Below are 23,861 nucleotides of genomic sequence, written 5' to 3'. Positions count from 1 at the left end.
CGTATCAGATACGATCTCTCGGCGCGTCAAGTGGTCCTTTGGTTTGCTCGCGCCAAGAGGAAGCAACTCGTCGTCGGTTGTTGTACGTTTTTCGATGAACACGAGAAAGCCGGGGAACACGTCTATTGGATGGACATCGCGGACCCGTCGCAACCGGCGAGTCATTCCAATTATAACCTTAATTAGAGAGCGGATTCATTAGATTTTTATTACCGTCTTTGCTCTTATCCTGATGGTCGTGATGTATTGTTGACCCCGGGTCGAAAGTTTCCTCTAACGGTTACGTAAGCGTCTCTTAGAAAGCATTTCGAACGTTTCTGATTAGCGACGGATACACCGTTTCCTCCATTTTAATCGGTCCGCACTAAAACGGGATAGGATCGAATATAATCGGAGGGGAGAAACTAACGATGGTTCGATAACCGTGTTATAATTATCGATTTTTATCCATCTTATTCGAAGATCGATCCGAGTAATTCTAGGTTTGGTCCAACAAGAGCTACGGAGAGAACCAGAATTCGAAACAAGACTAATTATGGGTTCGGTTGGTCTGCTGGACCGAACGAACGAACGAACGAACGAACGAACGAACGAACGAACAAACGAACAAACGAACGAACGAAATCGACAGGATTGAGAAGGAAAATCGAAAAGAACTGGTGCATTCGATTATCGGTTTAATGAAATTAGGGACACAAGGCTGATGATTCTAGGATTGAGTTAGCCAAGATGATGGATGAGTGTTGATGCGAGGAGCACAGAGAGAAATGGCATTACTCGCGGTAATCACTTAGGACAGTGTTTCTCAAACTTTATCTGCCCACAGACACCCTTAATAAATATCCATTTTGTTAATATAAACTAAAACTAGTTAAAAAAATACATGTTTATATTTTATGCTGCTTGTTAGAAATTTTAGTACAAGACGAAACTATGTGGGTTCTTCCTTTCGCGTTCGCGGATCGTTTGAGAAACACTGAGTTTCGACGTATCGTGCAAAGGTTTCGTAATATTTCTTACGTTAAAACTAATGTTAAGCCATTAATCTCAGTTTCGAATATCGTGGTAACATCGTGTTATGTGTTCCATTTTATTGTATTAAAAGTTCTTTTACATAAATAATACACGGTTTCGAAAATGTGGAATTCGAATATCCGAAAGGTATGTTGGACAAATATATTACAAGTAGAAAAGGGAGCTAAACGAAGGATGTCTTTTATTAAAAGTAAAAATACAAAATCGAGGCTTACGCGCGTTCTTATTATTAAACTATCCCCTTAGAAAAAGAATAACCTAAATTACGAGCTACGGTTTAAGTACGTATGTACGCTTCATTCGTCTCAACAATAATTTCTCTCATTCCAATGCATAAATATTCCACGTGAAACTCGTAGTGACCAACGATGATTAAAGTCCGTCTTTTTCGTACGAATCGACATTAATGCCACGATGCAACGATCGATTCCAAAGGAAAGGGGATTGTAACAAAAAAATAATCAGGTCTGGCGTAACAATTTGCCAACCGAATCGATACGTATTACCGTAAAACAACAATTTCCAGGAAAAGGCAACCGTTCTTGCTGTTATGGTAGCTCGGATTACCGATCGGACATAGCCGCTTTCAAACGAATCTAATACATACTTTCTACAGTCTGATTAGATTTCCAGGGACAGAAGTTGTATCAACCATTTCCGCGCATTAATCGCTAGAACCTAACGTTAGACGTCCGCGAGTTTGTGAAACTCGTGCCATCCAGTCGTTGGACAAATTTAACAACAAACAAAGATTCTTACGGTACAGAGTATTTTACACGTAATCTACGGTCTAGCATAATCTGAAGAGTACGTACTTGAAGGATGCTCGTCGCACTAGGTGCAAGTTCCATCGTTGGTTTTCGAAATGGGCGTCAGGATGCTCAATTCCTGATCCGAATTCGGTGGCGTGAGGGCGTCCGTGGGCGTCCTCGAGATCATTCTCGTCTGAACAACTCTGGACGACTCTGTTCCAACAACAGCGGCGGCGGCGGCGGCGGCGGCGACGGCGACGGCGACGGCGACGGCATCGGTCTGCGTGTTCTTCGCCTCGACGGGATTGTTGACGGTGCACTTCTTAAAGTGTGTCCTCATGTTACTGCTCTGCGAGAATCTTAGTCCGCAGTTTGGACAGGAGTAAGGCTTGGTGCCGGTGTGATAATTCAGATGCGTCTTCAGGTGATGTTTCTTGGTGAAAGCTTTCGAGCAGAGCGTGCATTGGTACGGTTTCAATCCGGAGTGAAGTCTGGTATGCAGCGTCATGTTGGACCTATCGGCGAAAGCCTTCTGACAAACCTGACACTGGTAGGGTCGTTCGCCCGAGTGGGTCCTCAAATGCTGCTTGAGCAACATTTTCCTCGAAAATGCCTTCCCGCATTGTTCGCATTGATGAGGCTTCACGCCCGTGTGTATTCTGACGTGCATGTTGTACGCGACCCGCTGGTTGAAGCTTTTTCCGCATTCCTGGCAACCGTACTCCTTCCGGTTGCGGTGGATCTTCATGTGAGAGCTCAGATAGCCACGATCGTTGAAGTACTTGCCACATTCCGGGCAGGTGGCCGCGAACTCTCTGGTGCCCTCGTGGACGCTCCGATGGTACTTGTAATTACGCAATTGCGAGAACTGTTTGCCACAATCGGCGCACCGAAACGGCTTCTCCCCCGAATGGGTCCGTACGTGTACCTGAAACAGATTTCGGAACCTCAGACTCCGGATCGGAACGTGTACGTACATATGTATGGAAAATAAGTGTACGTTTCATTATTTTCATCCGCCAATTGCTACCTTTAAACCAGATACACGATTTAACAAACCGGTTGTTTAAATTCTACTTACGACAGGATGTTATAAAAATGGTATAACAAGTTCTTCGTAAAAGATTCAACAAATACTAATAATGGGTCGCCTTTAAGAGCAACCTACAATTTCCAATATTCATTTACGTACAAATTATTACCAAATAGAAGCTACGCGATAAAATCTCTTAAGTGGTAACATTTTGACAACTCTCCCCTAATTGACTAGTCGGTGAATATTCGAATATATTAGCATTTCGTATTCGCTAGCCACGTAAGTGCAGAATACCTGCTTTATTTGATTTCGGTATTCGGTACTTTTTTTTAATCTATGTAATAAATAACGAACAGGTCGTAGACCTGCTCCAAGACTTTAAATCTTGCGTAAATAAATAACTTTACAGCGATATAAATATTTCATTAATTTAGAAATTCCGTATCGATTTATTTAAAAAAATTTTAACAAGTTCAAGTACCGTTCCGGACCTTTGAAAATTTCATCTCTCTTTCGGAAACCACATTTTCATTTTTATTTAGTTTTACGTTTGTTCGAGAATGCTGCGGCAGCACCACCACCACCAACACTCCTCTATTTCGCCTAATTATACCACGAACTGTTGTACCGTTTCCGATTAGCAGTTCTGCTGTCTAAATACTGTTACAATGATCATCCATATATGTATGTATAGACGAAATCTTGATTAAATATTTTTAACAGCGATAATGCACGACAAAGCAATCCACGGTCTGAATTACACGGACTGAATTCTATGGTTTTACAGACCATTTTTTACGCTATAGAATGATGCTTTCGTCGAGTGAAAGTTCTTCCTTGGGTGTACAATATATCGATTAAAATTTATCTGGGAAATAATTAAAGAGCAACTTAATTACTCTTCGGTTATCTACAGGATAGATACCACTTACGGTACAGTCTCCGTTATACGAACAGAGCATGTTCTTATATCGTCCCTCTCTTTATCGAAAAATCCTTCTATAATAGAGAAAGTAAATTGTTAGGAAAATTTTAAATGTAATCGGAATGACACTATTAAAACTATCTTGGTTAGAAATCTTCCAAGAACCAGAAATATAAAATAATTAATGCAAGGGAAATAAATGTTCTTTTACCTAGAAAATTTCATTAATCAAATGGTTGGATCTCATTAATTTGGATTATGGAATTGTATATTACGCTGTATACCGAATCTATTACAAGATATAATGTTTGAAAATGATGATTTATTAACGTTCCAAGGATCGATTGGACTCTTCCTTGTTTCTTACACGACCTAATCTATCATAGTAATCGTGGCAACAAGTCCTTTCATCCTGACTAGCGTTACATTGCTCCATTTAGTAATTTTTGATCCGCTATTAATTCGATGCTTACATTCTTGATAACCGTTCGATTCTTTAACCGTGGAATTTAATAAATCATCCAGGAAATCATTAATCAGCTGGATCACCGATACTTTTAAGATTACCGGGAAATATTTTTACACTCGGCGGAGCAACAAAGTCTGGAATAGAAGGACAATTATCGATATCCGACTAATCGTGGCTGCCTGGACCGAACAGCTAAGACTATCGGGTAATCAGTGAAAGCGTATCGGTATCTGCAGAGCAATATGATCAATTTTAACCAAACGTGCAACAGATTTTACAGACTTTGGAAAGGTTATTTGTGTTGTATGGAGTTTGTACCTTGAGGGACGCCCTGGTGACGAAAATCTTCCCGCACTGGTCGCACCTATGATTCTCCTCCCCTCCGGCCGGCCTCCCACGCCGAAGAACATCATTCCCGACAATGGAATCGTTGTTATTGTTGTCGCTATTTACAACGAGCCTTTCCGCGAGCTTCTCTTCGTTTCGCTGCTCTGTTTCAGGCCTCTCGGTGCCCAGACTCGCGAAACAATCGTTTTTAACGTCGGGTTCGATCGTGTCGCACAGTCTGCTCACAGGATGAGAGATTTCCGGCTTCTGGGGCGGATGGGGAACAACTTGCCCGAAGTAACCAGCCTGTCTATTAACGTTTTCGTTATCGTTGGTCAACAGGGACCTGGTCGTGGTAGACACAGCGTTGTTCTGCGGTTGCAAAAGCGTCTCGTTGCTTCCGACGTCGTTGTTGATCGTCGGGACGGTGGTCTGCGCGGTCGTGGCGATGAAAGGGATCATCTGCGACGAGTAGAACTCTTGGTGTCGCGTATCTGGAACGACACCAGGGTCCAGCAACCTGGGACCATTGTTACTAATAGGAACTTGGAAACCGTAATAATGATCGATGGACACGGTATTTTTGGAGGGTTGCCGATCAGGGCTGCCGGAGGTCGCGACAGGCCGTGCTGCTGCTTCCGGTGGACGCTGGCTCTCCCCGATCTCCTGCAACAAAGCAATCAGAACTTCTAGCCCGTTCCCCTTAATTTTCCTCCGATCACTATTATTTCGCGTCCGCGAGACTCCGTAGCCCCGTTTGTTCTCGCTTCGATTGCACGTGTGTAGGTAATACAACAATACACCGCTCGAATATCTTCAACCGATTCGGTTTCGAACGACAATTTCATTCATCTGATTTGGGAATGTACGATTTCGCTGCAATGTTAACTAGAGGGATTCTGCTGTTAAAAATTACTTGGATAAATTGTAGAGATAGAGCCATAGAGCTTGTCATTAACAAATGTTTTATGTAGATTTCACGAGCGTGTTCGTGTCGTTAATATTTCCGCGAGCGTAATGAAACGCGATAAGCGAAGAGTCTGTTGCAATAAGGATGTACATATACTATACATACATATACTGTACGTATACTGTTCGGTAATCTATGGTCGAACCGGTAACATTTCCAATCGTCCGTAAAATGGATAAATTGCGGATACATAAACAATCTTTACGATGATCGGCAGACTGTCTTTCTTTGTAGCAATGCTGCAAATGATAGAGAAGCAACCGGAATCGCGCGATAAGGAGATCGGTAAACTAGTGCGTTCGGTGCATTCTGCAACTAGGATCTGGCACGTACAGCGACTCGGACTTTCCTAAACATTCGATCAACAATCGAAATCCGGATTCTAAAGTGGAGGTTACAGAGCCGGGCAATTGAACGAGGTTCCGTACGCAGCAACCTAATAGTTTACCACCTAATTGGGAAATTGTTGGTTGAATCGATCATCGAGTGTATCCACACTTAGGATTTCTTCGAAGCGACACTTTCGTATCGGATGGAACAGGTGTGTGCCACAGTCAAAGTAACGAGCAACGGTATCGTAAGAAAAGGGGGAGGGCCCGACGCGAGAAACACACGGGCCGGCGCGTTGCGCAAGGTCGTAAAGCAATCTGAAAAAATCTGGAGCATATCAGTGCACGTGTCGAAAGAGAAAACGTTCCTCCTTTCCAGATTGCGTGTAATCGCAGGTAAAGCCGAGATTCGCAGCTGGTGTGCGCCAGCTGGTAGCACCTCGAACGAAGAAAAAACGTACACAGAGAAGGAACAAAAAAATAAAAAAAAAAAAAGTTACATAAAGAAAGAAAGAAAGAAAGAAAGAAGAACGTAAAGACGAAAGGACCGCCATGTAACTGATAGTTTCATTAATCAGAATGACATTGGCTAACCGAAAGACCGAGCAGCTGGTCGTACAAGTCCTTTATCACCTGGCACCATCGAATTATTGCAGGCTGGTAAGTGAGCTTGCAAAACCGCATGTCGGGGCCAGCACTGATTCTCCTTGCATATTTTACGGAAGAAAGCAAAATGAACGGCTGCCGTGTACGGACGCAATCGGTTGTTCAGCGTGCTTTCATTTGTGGTGAAAGGTCGATGAAGAATAAGCGGGCCCTGGCTCGCCTGGCTTCTTCCGATCTTCTTGTTTCCTTAAGAAACAACAAGAGATCGCCTATATTTAATAGATAAGTGGCGTGCGCTGTGCTCTTTGGCTCGTATCGATGGCTCGCCGATAAGGGACCAGCGCGGCAGCGTTGGGAATACAGACGAACGATCTAACGATGATCGGGATGTTCCTATCGAGATAAACAACCGAATGAAACACTATCCTTATCGACTCGGAACTTTTTTACCGCACGATTATCCATCGAATAACAATGGTAATTGTTTCTCGCCGGTTACCAGAAGCCTAACCAGTTCGATCTCATATGTTATGCTCGCAGCTTCGCGTCTGCAAAGAAACGAGACGACCGAAAATACACCACGGAACGCGCGTAAATTTTCGAGGCGAATACTATACATATAGATACATATGTATAGCAGAAACGAGGACGATCTCGCGCACTAGGAGACGGGTAAACGTTATGCAATGGACCCGTGCTTGTTCGAAAGATGATCAAACGTGAGCAAGAGAAAGAGAAAGAGTCGGAATTATAGGCAGCGCGGAACGTTGCATGTAGCTACGTAGCGTAAAATCGAATTTTTTCCAAACAGACCCTATGGTTTCTTAGTTTCTAACCAATGACCAATGTCACGGAACAACTGCCGAGAACTCCTTATCGTCTTGATAACTATACTCGAAGAACATGCGATGTCCTGGCGATTAAACACCGTATCGGTTCGATATACATAGATACGTGTACGTTCGTTCGATTTTATGGAATATATTTGGAAATAATAGCAAGCGGAACGGATCAGTGATGTTTGCTCCGTTGTTATCCCCAGAAGAAGCATCTCTGATGCGCGTTCCATATGGTAACGAGACTCGAAGGATGAGTCGTGCAGTCTCCCCTCTGCGATCAACAGCCACAGCAAACAAGTCACTTTCTGTATGAAAGGATACCGTTTGCTACTGGTCGGATTAGTAACCCGATCCGACGAGATTCATGCATGCAACGTGTGACGTAACAATACGAAGCCATGGAACAGGAATCGGTAATTGTATCTAGCTGACAAATCCGCTCGGACAAATTCATCCAGCCTGACGAGACAAAAAGTTGGTTGGATTACAACAAGTTCATTGATCGGCGAATCACGCGTCCCTAATCGAACTCTTTAAAAAGAAATGTTTGTTGATCGATGCTACGTCTCTATCTTGCACGATCTACGCTGGTGCTCCAATTTTCATGAAAGCGGTGAAAGGAAATGCCTCGGGTAAATATGCCTTCGATCTTCTTCCAACGGGGGAAAAGAGTCGCGTTACGTTCAATTGTTGCAACAAGAGTTGCGTTGGAAGAAAGGGAATACATGTCCCGATTCTTGAAGCGTCTACCTGCGAAAACGGTAATCGTATTAATTTTATCGATCGTAACCTGTTCCTCTCAATGTTTCGTTTCGAGGAAAATAATCGAGGAAAGCTTGTTTCGTAACAAGCTGTGAATTTTTCAAACTTTCCACCATTACTCGTAAGCATGGCAAGTGCAACTTGTTAAACTCGTCTTCTTCGTTTATTCTGTCAAAACTCGAACATGATCGGAGCGATGTTTCGATCGACAATTGCACGGCCTAGATTTATTCCAGAGATATGCAAATGCGTACCGCCGCCGCACCCGTTGCAGTGCGGTATTACGACTTGGATCTTATTTTTCTGGATGCACCCGGACTCTGTGCAATCGGATATCGAGGATCGACTGGTTGATACGATAAATAATATACCGAACGGAAGATGATTGGAGAAATACAATAACGAACGCCTTGAAACAGATACATATATCCGGCTACGTGTTTCGGTTCGTATACATACCCGTTCGATTTAAAAGAAAATTCGTTTCTACAGGAATAATCCCGTGTCTATGGTATTTTCGAATTCTGTATCGAGGATCGAACGTAAGAGACGATCGATAAGGACTTACGACGTGATCCGCGTGGGGCTGAAGGACGATCGGCTGCAGCTTGGGCAAGTGATAAGGCCTGACGGTTTGTCTCCACGGCGAGGCTATCACGCGATTGGCCACGTGCCTCTTCGGCGTTTTCCAACCGTAGCAACTTTCCCCGCAAGTTAAATCCTCGCCGTAATCTGATTTATCCAACGACCTCGTGCGACCCGACGATTCCAGGGATGCCGTACCGCCGCTCTGACAGGAGCCAATCCCCGAACGGATCACAGTGAACCGATGTCCTCTGTCCTCCTGGACGGTCTCGTCGTCGGCGTTGATCCCCGTGCAGGTTTCATCGTTTCTGATCCTGAGCTCGAGAGGGTCCAGGTCCCCGTGGACTTTGTAAGGACACCTCGTGAAACAGAATTCCTGCTGGGCCTTGACCGGCGAACGTTCCGCGTTGCTGTCGCTCGGCTCGGTAATCCTATCGATTCTGGGCGCCATCGAGGCAGGACGATACCTCCTCACGTCCGTCTGATTCGTCCTTTCGTTATCCGACGTCCGATCTGCGCCTCGGACGATCTTTTCCTGGCTGGCATTTACGAAAGCGGGAACGGGCCAGGTTGTAGAGCAATATCTGCCCGGGCCGTATCTCGGCCCGGCAAAGTTCATCGATTCAGGAAGCGGTCCGATTTCTCTCGCGGCTACCAAGGACTCGATCGCCGGATAGGGGGGTTCCTCCTTGCTCGCTGGACCTCCATCGTCTTGATCGGGCCCGGTTGGCCGGTACCAACCGTCGCAGCACGGATACTGCTCGCACCGCAAATACTTTGGGTTGATCTTCACGTCTTTGATGTCCTCGTGGTTGCAGTGCGGCTGCGCGCAGGTCATCACGACCGGGACTGGCGGCAGCCTGATGTGCAGGGCCTCCGCAGCGCGCAGAAACGCGTTCAGACGCGGACGGGGCACCGTTGCGGTACCCGTGTACACGAAACCAAGGATCGCTGCGAGTTCCGGTGCCTCCACCTCCGCGAGGATCACCGTGATTGGCTCGCAATGTCCAGAGGTTTTGCTATGCGCCAGCAACACTTCCTGAAACCAGAAAACCCGAGCCCGCGATTATTCCACGATTTTTTAACCTCGAGCAGCGCGCCTCATTTTTAACACAACAGCCATTATTTTCGGAATCGTTTCCAGGCTGTTGCCCGACCAGATGCAAACCCAACATCCTCGCCCTTCAAATACATCGCCCGGCCTCTATACCTAGAAAATCTACAAGTCGGATCTCCACTCCTTTTCCTACAATCTTGCGATAACGTTTCTTCGATGTTCTCCAACGGTTTCATCCATGCCGACTAATTGCGCGGCTATACATCACACGCGACCATCCAAGGATAACAGTTAACGTTACGTTCATGACTCGATCGCACGAAAACTGACATTCGTGGAAATCGGCACGAGTTTGTAAATGGTACGCACACCGGGATTACAAACGCGACGTTCTGCATGCAACGCGAAACACGCAGCTACGTAGACATTATCTGCACTCGTAAATCTTCGGGGTAGAGGTAACGCCGAGCACTCGTACATTCCGAATTGCCAGAGGAGAAGGAGCCTTCCGACGACACAAAGACGTTCCGAGTAAACGGAACGCGTATCACGCTCCTCACCGGGAGATATAGCGCCTGCATAAATTATTTCAGGTGCGAATAACCGTGAATCTTAGATACGTGTTAATAACTCTTAATGACAGAACGTAAACGATCAAGGAAACGTTCAAGGTAGTCAAGACTAACGGTGTTCGCCTTCCGTGATAACATTAAAACAAATATGTACATACATTCAGCCGTCTTGATCAAACGTCATTTCTATTATTATTGTTATTATTATTAGGCGTTGTTGTTGCCCCAAACTATGTATAATGCCCTGTCACTTGTTTTGACATTCCTTTCTAAACAAACATCCGAAATCGTTCTTTCACTTTTTAACGGAACCTCGGACCGGACACAAGTATCGCACCTCTTTAAAATTCGACCTTCCGATTCTGTTACACGATCTAAACATTCCGTTATCTGCAGGGTAAGGATTAAAATATGTAGTTTCAACAGGACGGCTTACCAGCACATAATTCTACAGTTGCTACATCTTTCGTTAAATAGAACTAATAATATACATATGTATATTGCCAACAACCTCTGACAATAACGCTTAACGAAGGATTTCAATAGGTATTTTCGCAATCGCTTCAGAACTGAACCGTTAATCTTCGATCGATTTGAATTATTCAGCCGATTAGAATGTAAATATGTCGTCTATGGTAGATCGAATAATTAATATTGTCGAACGCTCGAAACTCTGGAAAGAAAATAAAAAAACTGTAGACATTTTAAGATGTTTAGCGTCTATTCTCCTTGTCGATATATGTACGTCTACGAGACAAATTACACCGTATCAACGGCTAACATTACACGTACCAGCAGGAAGTACGTAATTATTGTACTAATTTTCTGTCAAGGTATAACCGCAAACTGCCATACGAGATATAAGTGATGACGCTCATTACGCGGTTCCCTGCAGACCTTTTTCCACTATTATTCACAGCCCCGCCATCCACCGGCATGCGCGAGCATAAACGATCAAGGGACAATTAAGTACTGTATCTGGTCATTGGAAAAATAACGTAAATAGTTGCTATAGAATAATACTTGATACCAAGTATAACGAGAGTAATTTCGCGAGCGTTCCAGGCCTTATTTTATTTGCTTTTCGATCGTTTCTATACAAATAAGGTGTAAATTACACTCGTGTTGCCGATTTCATCGTAAAAAAGGAACAGATTTATGGATTGTTTCATCGAGGTATGTATGTGGGTATTCGAAACGTTGCCAATTACAATAAAATGCTCGTAGAATCGTTAGATAAATATGGAATAACAGTCGTATTAGGAAAATGTTTATACGTGTTAATCGTGTATAGTGGCAAATTAAGCGTTATTGGTATTTAATGGATTTTTCGAGGATCGCACCATACCCCCGATAGATGATGTCATCGAAACGATGATACGAAAGAATTCATACCTTCCCGAGTACTTTGAATTTCAAATGGAAATTATGTTGTTGCGTCAGATAGGCACTAACGTCTTCTACAATTACCGGGGATCGTGTAAAGATTCTTCGAGTTTTGCGAGTAACGGTATAAATTGTAAAACCTGCCGTGAATTCGTAATAGAAGTTCTATTAGAAAATCAAGCCTATATTCGATGTTATGCTAATCGCAGTATATCATTCGGTACAAGGTTTTTACCATAAATAGAAAATTAGCTATAAATATGAATATACATATAGTATAACGAAATTATGTAGAAAGTATATCGATGCGGACGATGGTCACGGTAAAACTTTCGACTGTCAAGCCAGTGACGAGACGAGTCATTAAATTCGTCTCTATAAGGAGCCAAGTCATTTAAAGGTTATTAAGTTGACCTTGCGGTGCCATTAACACCTATACCTCTAGCTTATTAGTTTAAAACCGTATAAAATCGAGGAAGGAATTGGAACAAACGTCCGTTATCTCCAAACAGATTAATTTAACTCGACGTATGCCTAAGGTAATCTAACTGTACCGTGGATGCGAACAATACGCGTTCGTTTACACGTTCAAGAGCCAACGACGTTTCCCCTGGAAGAAGCGAGAGGACAGCTTCTACTAAATTGCTTTTTAGAACCGGGACTCGAAGAATGTCAGCGATCCAGAGACACGTTTCTAACGTTCCCAACGATAATATTATCTGCTCCGAAATGGGGTAGTTTGCTCCAGAGGTCTAACGGGGTCCTTTCTATGCAACGTTCTTAAATATCGGTTAAATCTTGCAGAGAAGACAAGCGATTCTTTTAAAAACTTTGCACGCGGCTCAAGTCTGAAAAGAAATATAGTTTTTTTAGTAAGTCAAAATGTGTAGAAATGTTTAATAATAATAATGATCGAGGTGGTACGTACGGTCAGGTGTGCAAGTGGAACAGTGTCGCACGTAAACGATACGTCTACAACGACCGCGTAAATCCATCGAGTATTCTTATTAATCATTGTACCCGATTAGCGATCCGATAGGTCTGCGTGTAAATCAGCCGAGGGAATAGTGCGGAGAACAGAAGCAGACTGAAAGAAAAGTAGGGAAAGGAAGGAGGCTGGCTTGTGGCAAACGTGATAAGTTGCTCGGCAAATGAAATAAATGTTGGGGTTCGCGTGTAACGCTAATAAGAAACGCGGATAAAATCTGTTCCGTAAGGTCGCGGCTTCGATACCGGACATCCCATCTATCTATCGATCGAGACTTTCATCGATTTTATGCACCGGTGATATTCGGTAAAAGCCATACTCTGCCCTCGGGCGAATATGCAAACGAGTAGTCGCGCAAATAATTACCGATCAAATTTTATTTGAATAAAAATTCATCGAGGATAGAATAAAAAAGAAAATAATAGGATAAATAGAAGATTTGAGAAAAAGTAAAGAGTTAAATTAATTAGCTTCGAATCCCGATAAGCCTAGATTCGCCACTGGCGATAGGCGATAAATTATCATAGCTACATATGTGCGAACAACGGTCAGCAGTGCGGCTATCGTTTCTACATTAACAGAAATAGCAGTTGACTAAAAAGTAGAGAATTTCATTTTAATATATTATCAAGCTGTTGTCGTTGATATATCGTGATCTACATATAATCAAGTTTAATTACATGACTTTTTTCTTTAAGGTAACCAAGATTAACAACCTGTGCTGTTTGAGAATTAATTTCAGAATTTACGCTGCACCGACTACATACTGTGTCAAGGAAAATGTAAAAATAGTAATAATAGTAGGAGAAAGTTTCGATGTTGTCTGATAATGGTAATTAATTGTTCGGTAATTATTCGGTATAAAAAATTGGACGATGTAAGAATAAAGATCGGCGCGGCTTGAAAAGTTAAACGGTGACTTGAACGCGCGCATAAGGAACGATCATAGTGTACATATGTGTATAAGTAGTAGGTACCTACATAGTCGTGTAGTTGTTGCGCGCGACTTGGAACAACATCCAAACTCATAGAGCGTTGTTTATTTTGAAAAAAGATTAGAGTGTGTTGCACGAAGCAAAGGGCGAGATCATTTCGTAGCGGAAAATGCACGCGTCTACGTGGAAGTTTATGACAATGCGTACGAAGAACGTTCGCGAGAGGGGAGAGTGTGCGCTATCTTGGGAATATAGTGAATCAACTGCCATAAAATAGCTGCGTGCAAGAATTTTAATGGTCCGCGAGCTGGTGTATCTCTGGAGATCAAACGCGGCGTTTAGCATGCATCAACTTGTATACCGCATATAGCGCGTCCTACGTGCTAGAACCTCTTACTTTTTACGAGACACCGAAACGGTAAATGAAATCATTAGGGTGCGCTGACCCGCCTATCGAACCTTCTTATCAAACAGATGCATACACGTCCCATGATCATTGGCATGCTCTTCTAAGATCAAACACGCATCTTCTACGCATTGTGATCGACGAGATCGCTCCTTGGAACAAACTGATATCAAATTGCAAATTAATTGTGGGAAACTTGAGACACTCTCGAGATACGCCTGCTGAACCTGCTGAATTTCTAAGTGTGTACTATCAAGCGTTCCATACATTAGCTGGCTGCTGCATTCTGTTGTACCTTTAAGCATGGAACTTGATGACGAGAGCGTAACTATTTTACGGGCTATATCTACGTGCGGTCTTGAATAAGATTCGGAATCAGGAAACGTGACATTGAAGCGTACGTAGGGAGAGTAGAACTGGACTGTAGAAAAAGAAGCGTTCAATTATCTAAGAATTGTCGACGACGTAACAGAGAGCGTAACAGGGTATGGAATATGGCAATCGGCTCGACGACAAAGATGGTAACGGGGAAACGGGCCGTAAGTAGTTCTCATTATCGACTGGTTAAACGTGAATTCCGAATTCAGGATCCCGGTAGCGACATTTGTTTCAGAATGCTCGCGGTTCGGACAAAAAACGGGAGGAAAAAAAGTGGTGCATGCGCGCGGAACCTTTCGCAGAGAGATTTGCACCGTGTAATTTTTAAGGCGCGTTTACCAGCCGTCAAGAATAAGAGAGCAATCAAGAAGGAAATAAGAAGAGCGATCAAATTGAAAACGATCGTCGGAAAATTACACCGGGCTAAAAAAATTAACCAGATAAAATGTCACAATTACGTGGATTCGCTGACTTGTGCAACGAACGTAGAGACACGGAGAGTTGGATGGAGGAATTAAAGTTGGCTCGAATAAAACGAAGCGTTCTCGAGGTTTGCAAATACCATTGTGAAATACATAACACCGAACTATCTTAGGTTTCTTCTCGGTTGATATGCTGCTTACAAACTTCCGCGTGTAAACTCTGTCTGTGTGTGTGTCTTGGAAAAAGTTTATTTTACCATCTTCTGTTTAGTAAGAAGAAAGAAACTGAAAAGAGCTACCGATTTTTACACGATCGATTCCCATTAAGCACTCTTAATTTATCGATGTCTGATTCGTGAAATGTTTATCGCCGCATAACGATACGGTGCTATTCTCTAATTCCCTTCTTTATTTTGTTATAAATTCACGACACGAGATTGCGAATAAATGGATGTTTCCTTTGGAAACTGGAATTTTATCACTATGTATCGTGGCAATTAAATTTAATGCTCGAGCATTGGTGACCATCGTTAGCATCGCGCGACAATCGTGTAAAAATCTTGATTTACTCGCGCGTATACATGTATCTACGTAGAAATAAAATTTAAGACTGGATTCTCAAGCTATCTCCCATTCGATTGTTTAAACTCTGGTCTTACGTCGACTTTAAAATGATCATTACCGCTTAATATTTGATCAATGAACGACACGATTCACTGGTATTGCTAATAACATACGAGGCTCGGTTTATTAATTACTTTTCAACTATACGCACAGGAGCGCGAGTTACGAACGAACCGAGTCGCGGCACGTATGCAATTAACGCATTCCTTCTTGATAACACACTCTACTCCTGCATTTTCCTATTACAAACCATCCCGATTCACTGCGATTTCCCATTAATATCGCGCAATTTAACCCATACTGATTTATCTAGGTTGTAAGAGGCATGGTGTGTCTCGTGTAAGTCGTGTAAGTCGACGTTTCTTACGAATATTGGCACGATAAAACTAACCACGCGCTCAATTGTTCATATAGTTTCGATCTTGTGTTATTTAAAACAAACTATAAAAATGAATGTTGTTTAAATCGTTGTCAAGAAGAATGCATAGAATGAGTACAATTAAATGCACCGTACAGCGTGCGATGGATGCAGTTCCAGACATTGTATTGTATACGTAGATACGTATGTATGTATGTAGTAAGGAATTAGAGACATACCAATCGCAGAATGCAGTTCCCCTTATCTGCATTACGTATGTATGTATTATATATTGATTATTCGGTTCCCCTCAATTTCCGGAAAAACAATTTTTCACCAACTAAAAAATGAAATGTATCAAGACGAATGTGTACTATGCTGTACCGAGTATCGATATTGGCGCGCTGAATACCAAACAGGGCTTTGCCCAAGCGCCTTCTATTCCAAAGAATGTCACAGAAATTATAACAAGAATCAGCACACGCTACCGTAACGTAACTTTTACAACAATTTTCTATATCTGCTAAAGCGAAACATGACCATTTTCCGACTGCTACACGCTATTTACGACGAGGATCCTACTCCTACTTTGTACAATTTAAACATACTGCTACGATCTTTGTAGCGTCAGGTATAAAAACAGCTATTGTACCGTTGAAACTACCGTGAATTTAGAGATCAGAGTGACAACTTGATGGGAAACAATTAGCGAGCTGGCCTATCGGACGAGAGAAGCGTATAATTAAAAACGACTGACCGAATTCACTACTTTCACTATTTACATCTACTTGGAGAGTCGTACGTTACTAGTGGATCAATAAGCTCGGTGATTAATGACCGGCGCAACTCGTTGGCTATCTTTGAACAGAAGTTAGCTCACTTTATGGCCGGCTTACTCCATTAAGTACATTGTAAATACTTGAGTGTAAGCTGTAGAACGTACGTATTTGGAATCCAGCTTTTTGCTCCTTCTACACGCGGCAGACAACCGGAAGCTACGTTTTCTCGGGCAGTATTAACGTTCATATTACACGTATGTGTATGTGTTTTCTATCTCTCGTTCTCCTCCAAGATGAGTTACATTCATACGCGCGCGTATATGGTTAACGATCCTTGTTACGAGACGAACGAGATGATTCGTTTCCTGATTTCTGACTCACGTGACGCGGCATTAGATGTATACGGTCGGTCGTTATTTAAAAAGACGGTTACTAAACAATCACGTTTTTACCGTGTAATGGTTGGTCTGGATTAGGCCGCGTCCACGCCAGCACAAATTTAATTAAAACGTTTACGATCTTTCGATGATATTTCGACTTCCTCCTCGATAATAATAAATCAATACCAGCGAAATTATTTTCGAAATACTACACCATCAACACCACCACCAGCACCCGGCCGCCACGCCGCACCGCTACTCTATAGGCTGACGTTTATGGTTATTAAGCTCTTAGCCGAGTTTGTAATCAATTCGCTTCGCTAAAAACCACACGGAGATAATGTTACACTGTGTTCTGTAGAAATTAAGCATTCGGTAAAAATCCTACTGCACCTTCGTTCCTGCTAATTGATTTGTTCTTCCGATGATAAATGCTCGCGTTAAATTGTCGAGATTTTCGAAACCTAGATTCCTGTGCTTGGACATTCTACAATAAGAACAAATAGGAACCGGATATTAACAGTTTTACGGCCGGTGTCGCGTGTACGTGATTCTACAATGTCTAACCTTTGTTAGCGTACTGATCTATGCTGCGATCGAGTTAATTAGTAAAAAGAGTACCGACCTGCAAGTAAGGACTAGCGGCTGATAGGACCAAACGATGCGCCAAGAATTTCTGGCCGCCAGGACAGCAGAGAGCAACGTCGGCGAATCTCTGGGACAGCATCGCCTCCTTCAGGAACTCCCCGACATCCGGTGCTCTGCCAGAAACGCGGATCACTTCTCCCATCATGCTCCAGCTCGTGTACAATAACACACTGTATTCACAATGGTCCGCGGTCATCAAGAAATCGAGAGATCAAGCATGATAATCCGTTAACAGAACTAAGTTACGCTTCGCTCTGTTACTCTTTCCTTCACGTTGCACTCGAGCATACTCGATTTCCATTACGTGTCCACGTGACCAAACGATCCACGACAGTTTATCAAAGTCTCTCCGTGCGTTCTTACAAATAGGAGCTAATTATCCGAGGTACAATTCCATTATCGATGCCCGACATAAGCCACCGCTACAAGAGAAACAAACAGATCAGAATTGAAACATTTTCAGGGAGGCCCGATCCGAAGCGACCCCTAACACGTCAAGGCAACTCTCTTCTCTCCATCGATTTCACCTACATACCGTGTACATACATAAACAGTCTCCGTTACGACTAGGAAATAATTCGTTATTATTTTATGGCTCGTCGTTAAACGAGAGACGAGCACATTGCGACCTCTTGCCGCGTAGATACAGCGATAATATTAAAAAAAAAACCACGAGGTTTTATTACGGTTTACCGGACCGGTGGTTTTATCGAATCGAGCATCCCCGCCCCCCTTCTGATGCCGCTGTACTGTGAAATCACTTTGTGGCCAAGTAGTAATTGATACTTAATAACACAACGATCGAAACGAGCGCGTAGATCGTGCTGTCGTACGCATCGTTGAACAAAGTTATTCGATCGCGATTCTAATAGCCTCCGAACACCCTCGAGCTGCTCTTTTCATTTACGAACAATCGTGTGTTTTAAAGAAAAATAAATAAACCAACCGACATTTCCCTACGACTGTCTCAAACACTGATACCCCGATATCGTAACAGTTTAAGAACCAAATTACAATTTTAGTATGCAGTTTCAGCACAAAGGGTTGGTTCGTTGATCTTCCAAGCTAACGAAAGAATGATTTGTTCATTTCACTTTCTCCGTCGATTCTTTCATAATGTTTCGAATTTCTATGGATTCACGGAGCGAGAAAGATTCAATGTTTACGAAACGTGTCGTTATTCATACAGTCGCTCGCAGCTGCCACGTAATTGCTTGGAAATCGAGATCGAAATAGCTTTCGTCGAGATTTACCAACGATTCGAGGTCCCAGCATTTGTCTGCTTGTCGTTCCCGAATCATTTCGAATGCTCCGAATACTCCGGTAGTCTTGATATTCCGTTTAATTATTATCGAGATAACAGCGTTGACCTCCATCGGTACCTTTCGAAAGCGGAACTAATTCATTTGCGTTTGTTTAATCGTTGGAATTGAAACAATGTTCCGATGCGTTCTTCTCGCTAACGAGAACAAATAAAAGAACAAATTCTTACTTGGTGTATCTATTTTACGGTGTTATCGATCGAAGAAACCTTACTCGTTCGTAGGAAACAATCCGTTGGTTCAACCGACACCCCGTCGTCGTCGTCGTCGTCGTCGTCGTCGATTAGAAATTTTAACGGCAAATCGTCCAACTGTTGTCTAATTTTATTCGTGAAACTTTTTCTACGCTAAATGAACCATGCCGCTGTCGATTTAAAAATCAAAGATACATTGATGTTAATCCTCTCCCATAATATTATTCGACGATATAAAAAAAAATTACTAATGGCTTTTCTACCAGACTAACGGGTCGTGATTCGTCCGTTAGACACGGCAGAATGCTTTTGTGAGTCACGATTTTCAATAAGAAGTCCGATAATCGTTAAAATTTTTTTCGATACAAAGATAATATACTATAAATGTTTCTGGTGCTTCTTGAAACTTAATCAGACTCGATAAAACTCGAATTCGTTCTATCGCGACAAACGTTGAACGTGTTCGTTCTCACGATTAAATTCTTTCGATTATTAATAAAAAAAGGTCTTGAATAAACAGTCGATACCTCAACGTTTTTTTTTCCATGTGTTTATCAAATAATCCTTGCGCACGGATAAAACTTGGTTCATGTTTTTCCTCCCCGCTATTTCTTGCACTGTATTACCCGAAACTCTTCTCGATGAAACAATTCCTATTTTCGACTCTGCATAACTTTCGCAAAATTATAAACCATTACGTGGCAATTCGATCAACGGTGCTATCTATACACTTCACCATATTTCTAAGAGGAGGCACGTTATGTTCCATTTTATAGTACATTTTACGAGCCACTTTGTCCAACGATTTAATATATGTACACTAACGATAAAATTTAACAGAGATTTCCCATCACTTCCGACATTTGCGAGTATGTACCTTCTTGGTAAAATAACGTGCAAAGTCTACAAGGTGAACGAATCACGTTACGTATCAACAGGTTCACCACGATTATCGAATGTTTATCGCGATTCTTGATCGCACGATGCATCATCACTGTTCCTCGTAACGTTCACTTTCTATCCGCCGAATGCAAACGTCGTCATATTTCATGTTTCGTATAACCTCTTTTCGTCAAACTTCCGCCACCTTTCGTCGATCGCATTTTCTATATTCGTTCTTTCTTTACGATTCTGACAAGAAAAAAAGAAATCATTACGATGAAACTGTCGGTATTAAAGAATATTTAACGATATCCGTCGATAATTTCGCCGCTTGACGAGGGGGTCTGGTTCGGAAACTTCCAAAGAAATAATGTAAACAGCGCTCGTAAGAGGGAAACTGCATCGAAAGGGAAAAAGAGAGGGAAACAGAGAGAGAGAAGAACCATCGATGACGGATTAACTAACCGTGAAAACGCGTGTATTTCAGCCGCCTGAATATTATTGAATCCGTGTTAAAGCGACCGTAAAAATCCGGCATCGTAAGGTTACGTGTACATGAGTGTAGAGTGAAACGAGAACTCTACTGAGAACTCGCGGGATTCTCTGGATAAGACCGTGTGCTTACGAGATACCCGTCGCTGAACAACTCAGCAGGGCGACTGCCACCTGAAATCGTCAGGTGAGCAGAGACCACCTCTGCTCCTTGCAGTCTCTCAACGGAGAGAGAACTCGAAGGAACTCCTCCCATATCGGTGCTCTACTCCCTCCTCGTAGTTACGTTTCCCATCGTGGCACCGATCACCATGCGGACACTTTGTACCAATCATCAGAAGAAATGGCGCTGCTCTGTTGTTATTACCGAACGCTTCATCATCCCTTTGCGTTCAACACGCTTAACGTTTCTTTCACTCGTCTAGCTTTCTTTATCTTTCTTACGATAATTCCCCCACCCTCCTCCCTTTCCTTAATTTCCTTTGCCGTCATCTTTGAATTCGATCCTAACCTTACCACTACACGCACACGCTGCACAGTACAAACGTAACGTGCTTATTTTCCCTTAAAATCCTACCATTTTTTCCTACGGAATACTTTTTACCGAACAATTTTAGTGCCCGGCTAAAACTGTGGTACAACTAAGTTGCGTGTTATAGGGGTGCGCAGATAGCCCGATTCTCGAATACGAACTGCGCCGAATGGGCCGAATGGGCCGAATGGGCCGAATGGTCCCGAGACAATTTCGCGATGTATTTAAATTGCTGTTTAATTAGTAAAAGAAAATAAAAATAAATTCAGGTGTTCGAAATACATACCGCTCTACTTTATATAGCCGTTAATTTCGATGTAAACCGTGTGGAAGGTTTGTGGGCCACATTTGCCTCGTCCAAGGCACCGTGGTCAGTGCTAAATCCATTAGCACGATGCGAGAACGTTTTCCAGGTTGATTATCGGGTAAATATCAGTTTGTGTCGGTTCCTGTTCTAGCCACGTATCACCACTATCACCCCTTTGCGTCAACGTTCGTGTCAAATTGTCAATATTCCCAATTATCGACATTTCTTTATTCCAATCGAAGCCTGCAACTTTCTAATTGCACAGTCCTGCGACGCAAGATACATATGCAATGCCTTTGCGATGCAACGATTACACAAAGATGCACAATCCTCGCGTTCATTTGTCCAGCTAAATTTTGTCAACGGTCCGATGCATCGCATTTTTACCATTAACCTAATAGGAGCTACGACGAAGAAAAGTTTGGAAAATCTGAAAACAGAAGCTCGAAAAATTATTTAATTGAAAAGTATGAACGTGACTACAACCGATACAAAGGTGAAGGCGTGGACGCCTACGATTTCTTGCAAAATTCCGGATAACATAATTTCCTCGCAGTTCGTTACAAAAAAGGTGTTTGTCCCGTCTTATGAAAAGTGCGTTATCCTTCGTTTCGAGTTAGATTTTCAATAGTAATCGATTCGATTACTTTATAAAGCATAATAGAAATTTTTTTATACAGAGAGAAACGTCCATGCATAGAACAATTACTGACGAACGAATACCAGCGCATCTGGTGGCAGGAAAAAGAATCATGGGACAAAAGACACAGTAGAAAAGTAACCACCAAAACGCTATTGCAACGAATGGTAAGAAACACTCTCACAGATAATAAACCTTTCACATCGTAATGACTTTTGTTTCCTTTTATTTTACCTTTCTCCAGCATTGATTGGCTTTATCATATGCGGAAAGTTGCGTTTAAATGAAATCAAATGCTTCTATTAGATATCGGTTAAACTCGTTGATGATGAGCAGTGCTCATCGCGAATACCAACTAAATACATTTTATGAGTCTTCTTAACGAGAGTGACCATAATTTCGCTCAAGTGCACGAAACACAAAAACAGACAACCGTTTCAACAATTTCACGGTACATTATTCCGTATTTGCCGGCCATTCGTTCACCGCTCATCGCATCCCTGGATCTCTATTTAGAGATTGTGTCTTTGCAAGCAACAAATGTGACTTGTGCTTTAAAACAGCGAGCTATTAATTGCAAGTCTGGCCGTTTCGAAAAATTCGGTCAAAGACAAATACGACACTCTGTACGAAAAGAACTAGGTTGTTACAAGATACGTTATTGTTAAATAAATCTTTCTTTAATACAGATAATTCGAAGAAAACCGCCGACACCGACGTCCGTTGTCGATAAACCGAAGAAAATTAAAAAGCCAGAGAGGAAGAAGAAGGAATCAAAAACCGAAAAGGCGATCGAAAAGCCTTTGAAAAAAGAGAAAAAAGTGGAAATAACAGCTGCAAGGGAAACTACGAAACAAGAGACGGATAATAAATGCGACGAAACTAAATCAAATCCTTCTAATGTACCATAAATCATACTTTCAGCTCGATCAAGAAGGTTTAAAAATATCTGTAAAATTATAGTATAGCATTTTACACATGTATACAATTTAAGATTTAGGTATATCGATTTTATAAGCTTTTTGAAAGACAAAGGTAAGGTAACAGGTTACAGCTAGTAAAACGCCTAATTATTTGCTAAACATTCAACTTGGCTATAAAAACTTTTACTCTGTTTGTATAGGACATTTATTTATTTTGCACAACACTTAAAAGAGGAAGAAAATAAAAAGCTATTGGTAATTAGTTTTAATTAGATTGGCAAAGTATCGAACAAGCCGGAAGCAATAGATTCCAAGGAAAATAGTAGATGTTAAGTTTCTTTTTTTCAGCGGAATAATTTCCAATAATTATTGCCCATATGGAAGAATAAGTAGTTCGCCTTTCTATCCATGTAGAAACGTTACGGAAATTAATGCATCCGAATCCATTTGATCGTGATGTTTTATCAAATAATTGACGCTTCGAAATCATTTATACGCGCAAGTAAGTATGATCCTGAGGCATAACCGCGGCAAAAGTGGACATTAAGAATAATACTGGCTTTGCAACGGTAATTGTATAACATCTGTGTGCTATCGAATATCCTATAAAATGTTTATGTAATTTTGAAGATATTTTTCTATCAATTATGCAGACTTTCTAATGCTATTACTTACCAGTTTGTTATACTATGATAAGATTACGTGAGGTGGACACTAGACACGGTTGCACTTTGTCGAAAGACGAAAGTGGAAAATGCTGATGCAACGTGCCACGATAGTTGAGTTTGATTTCTAGCGTGCGGAATGAATTTTTCAACGGGGATAAAGAATGTTACCACGTGTTTTATACTCTATCATTTATTTTCGTAACAATTGTCGATTCGTTGTTAATATTTGTCCGATACCAACGAACGGCAACGAATCAGCCAAATCAACTTTCCAAACAATCTTTATTAAACTTAATATACCTACCCTTCGTTTTCTCCATTGTCGTTAACAAC

General features: G+C 42.1%; 1 protein-coding gene across 1 annotated transcript; it reads right to left on the bottom strand.

Annotated features, from left to right (window-relative positions):
- Nucleotides 1-1,671: 1,671 nt before the first annotated feature.
- Nucleotides 1,672-17,710, bottom strand: LOC122404045. Its single transcript, XM_043407907.1, has 4 exons — nucleotides 17,546-17,710; nucleotides 8,619-9,674; nucleotides 4,536-5,210; nucleotides 1,672-2,715 (listed from the first exon to the last, which is right to left on the bottom strand). Exons 1-4 carry the CDS (start codon nucleotides 17,708-17,710, stop codon nucleotides 1,870-1,872), a joined length of 2,742 nt encoding a protein of 913 aa, XP_043263842.1. The 3' UTR covers nucleotides 1,672-1,869.
- Between the last annotated feature and the right edge of the window lie 6,151 nt (nucleotides 17,711-23,861).

Source organism: Colletes gigas, unplaced genomic scaffold (assembly GCF_013123115.1).
Source record: "Colletes gigas isolate AHSC1104 unplaced genomic scaffold, ASM1312311v1 Colletes_gigas_Sc00097, whole genome shotgun sequence".
Classification (NCBI taxonomy): Eukaryota; Metazoa; Arthropoda; class Insecta; order Hymenoptera; family Colletidae; genus Colletes; species Colletes gigas.
The sequence above is the reverse complement of the archived record's forward strand: the minus strand, read 5'-3'. Positions and strand labels throughout refer to the sequence as shown.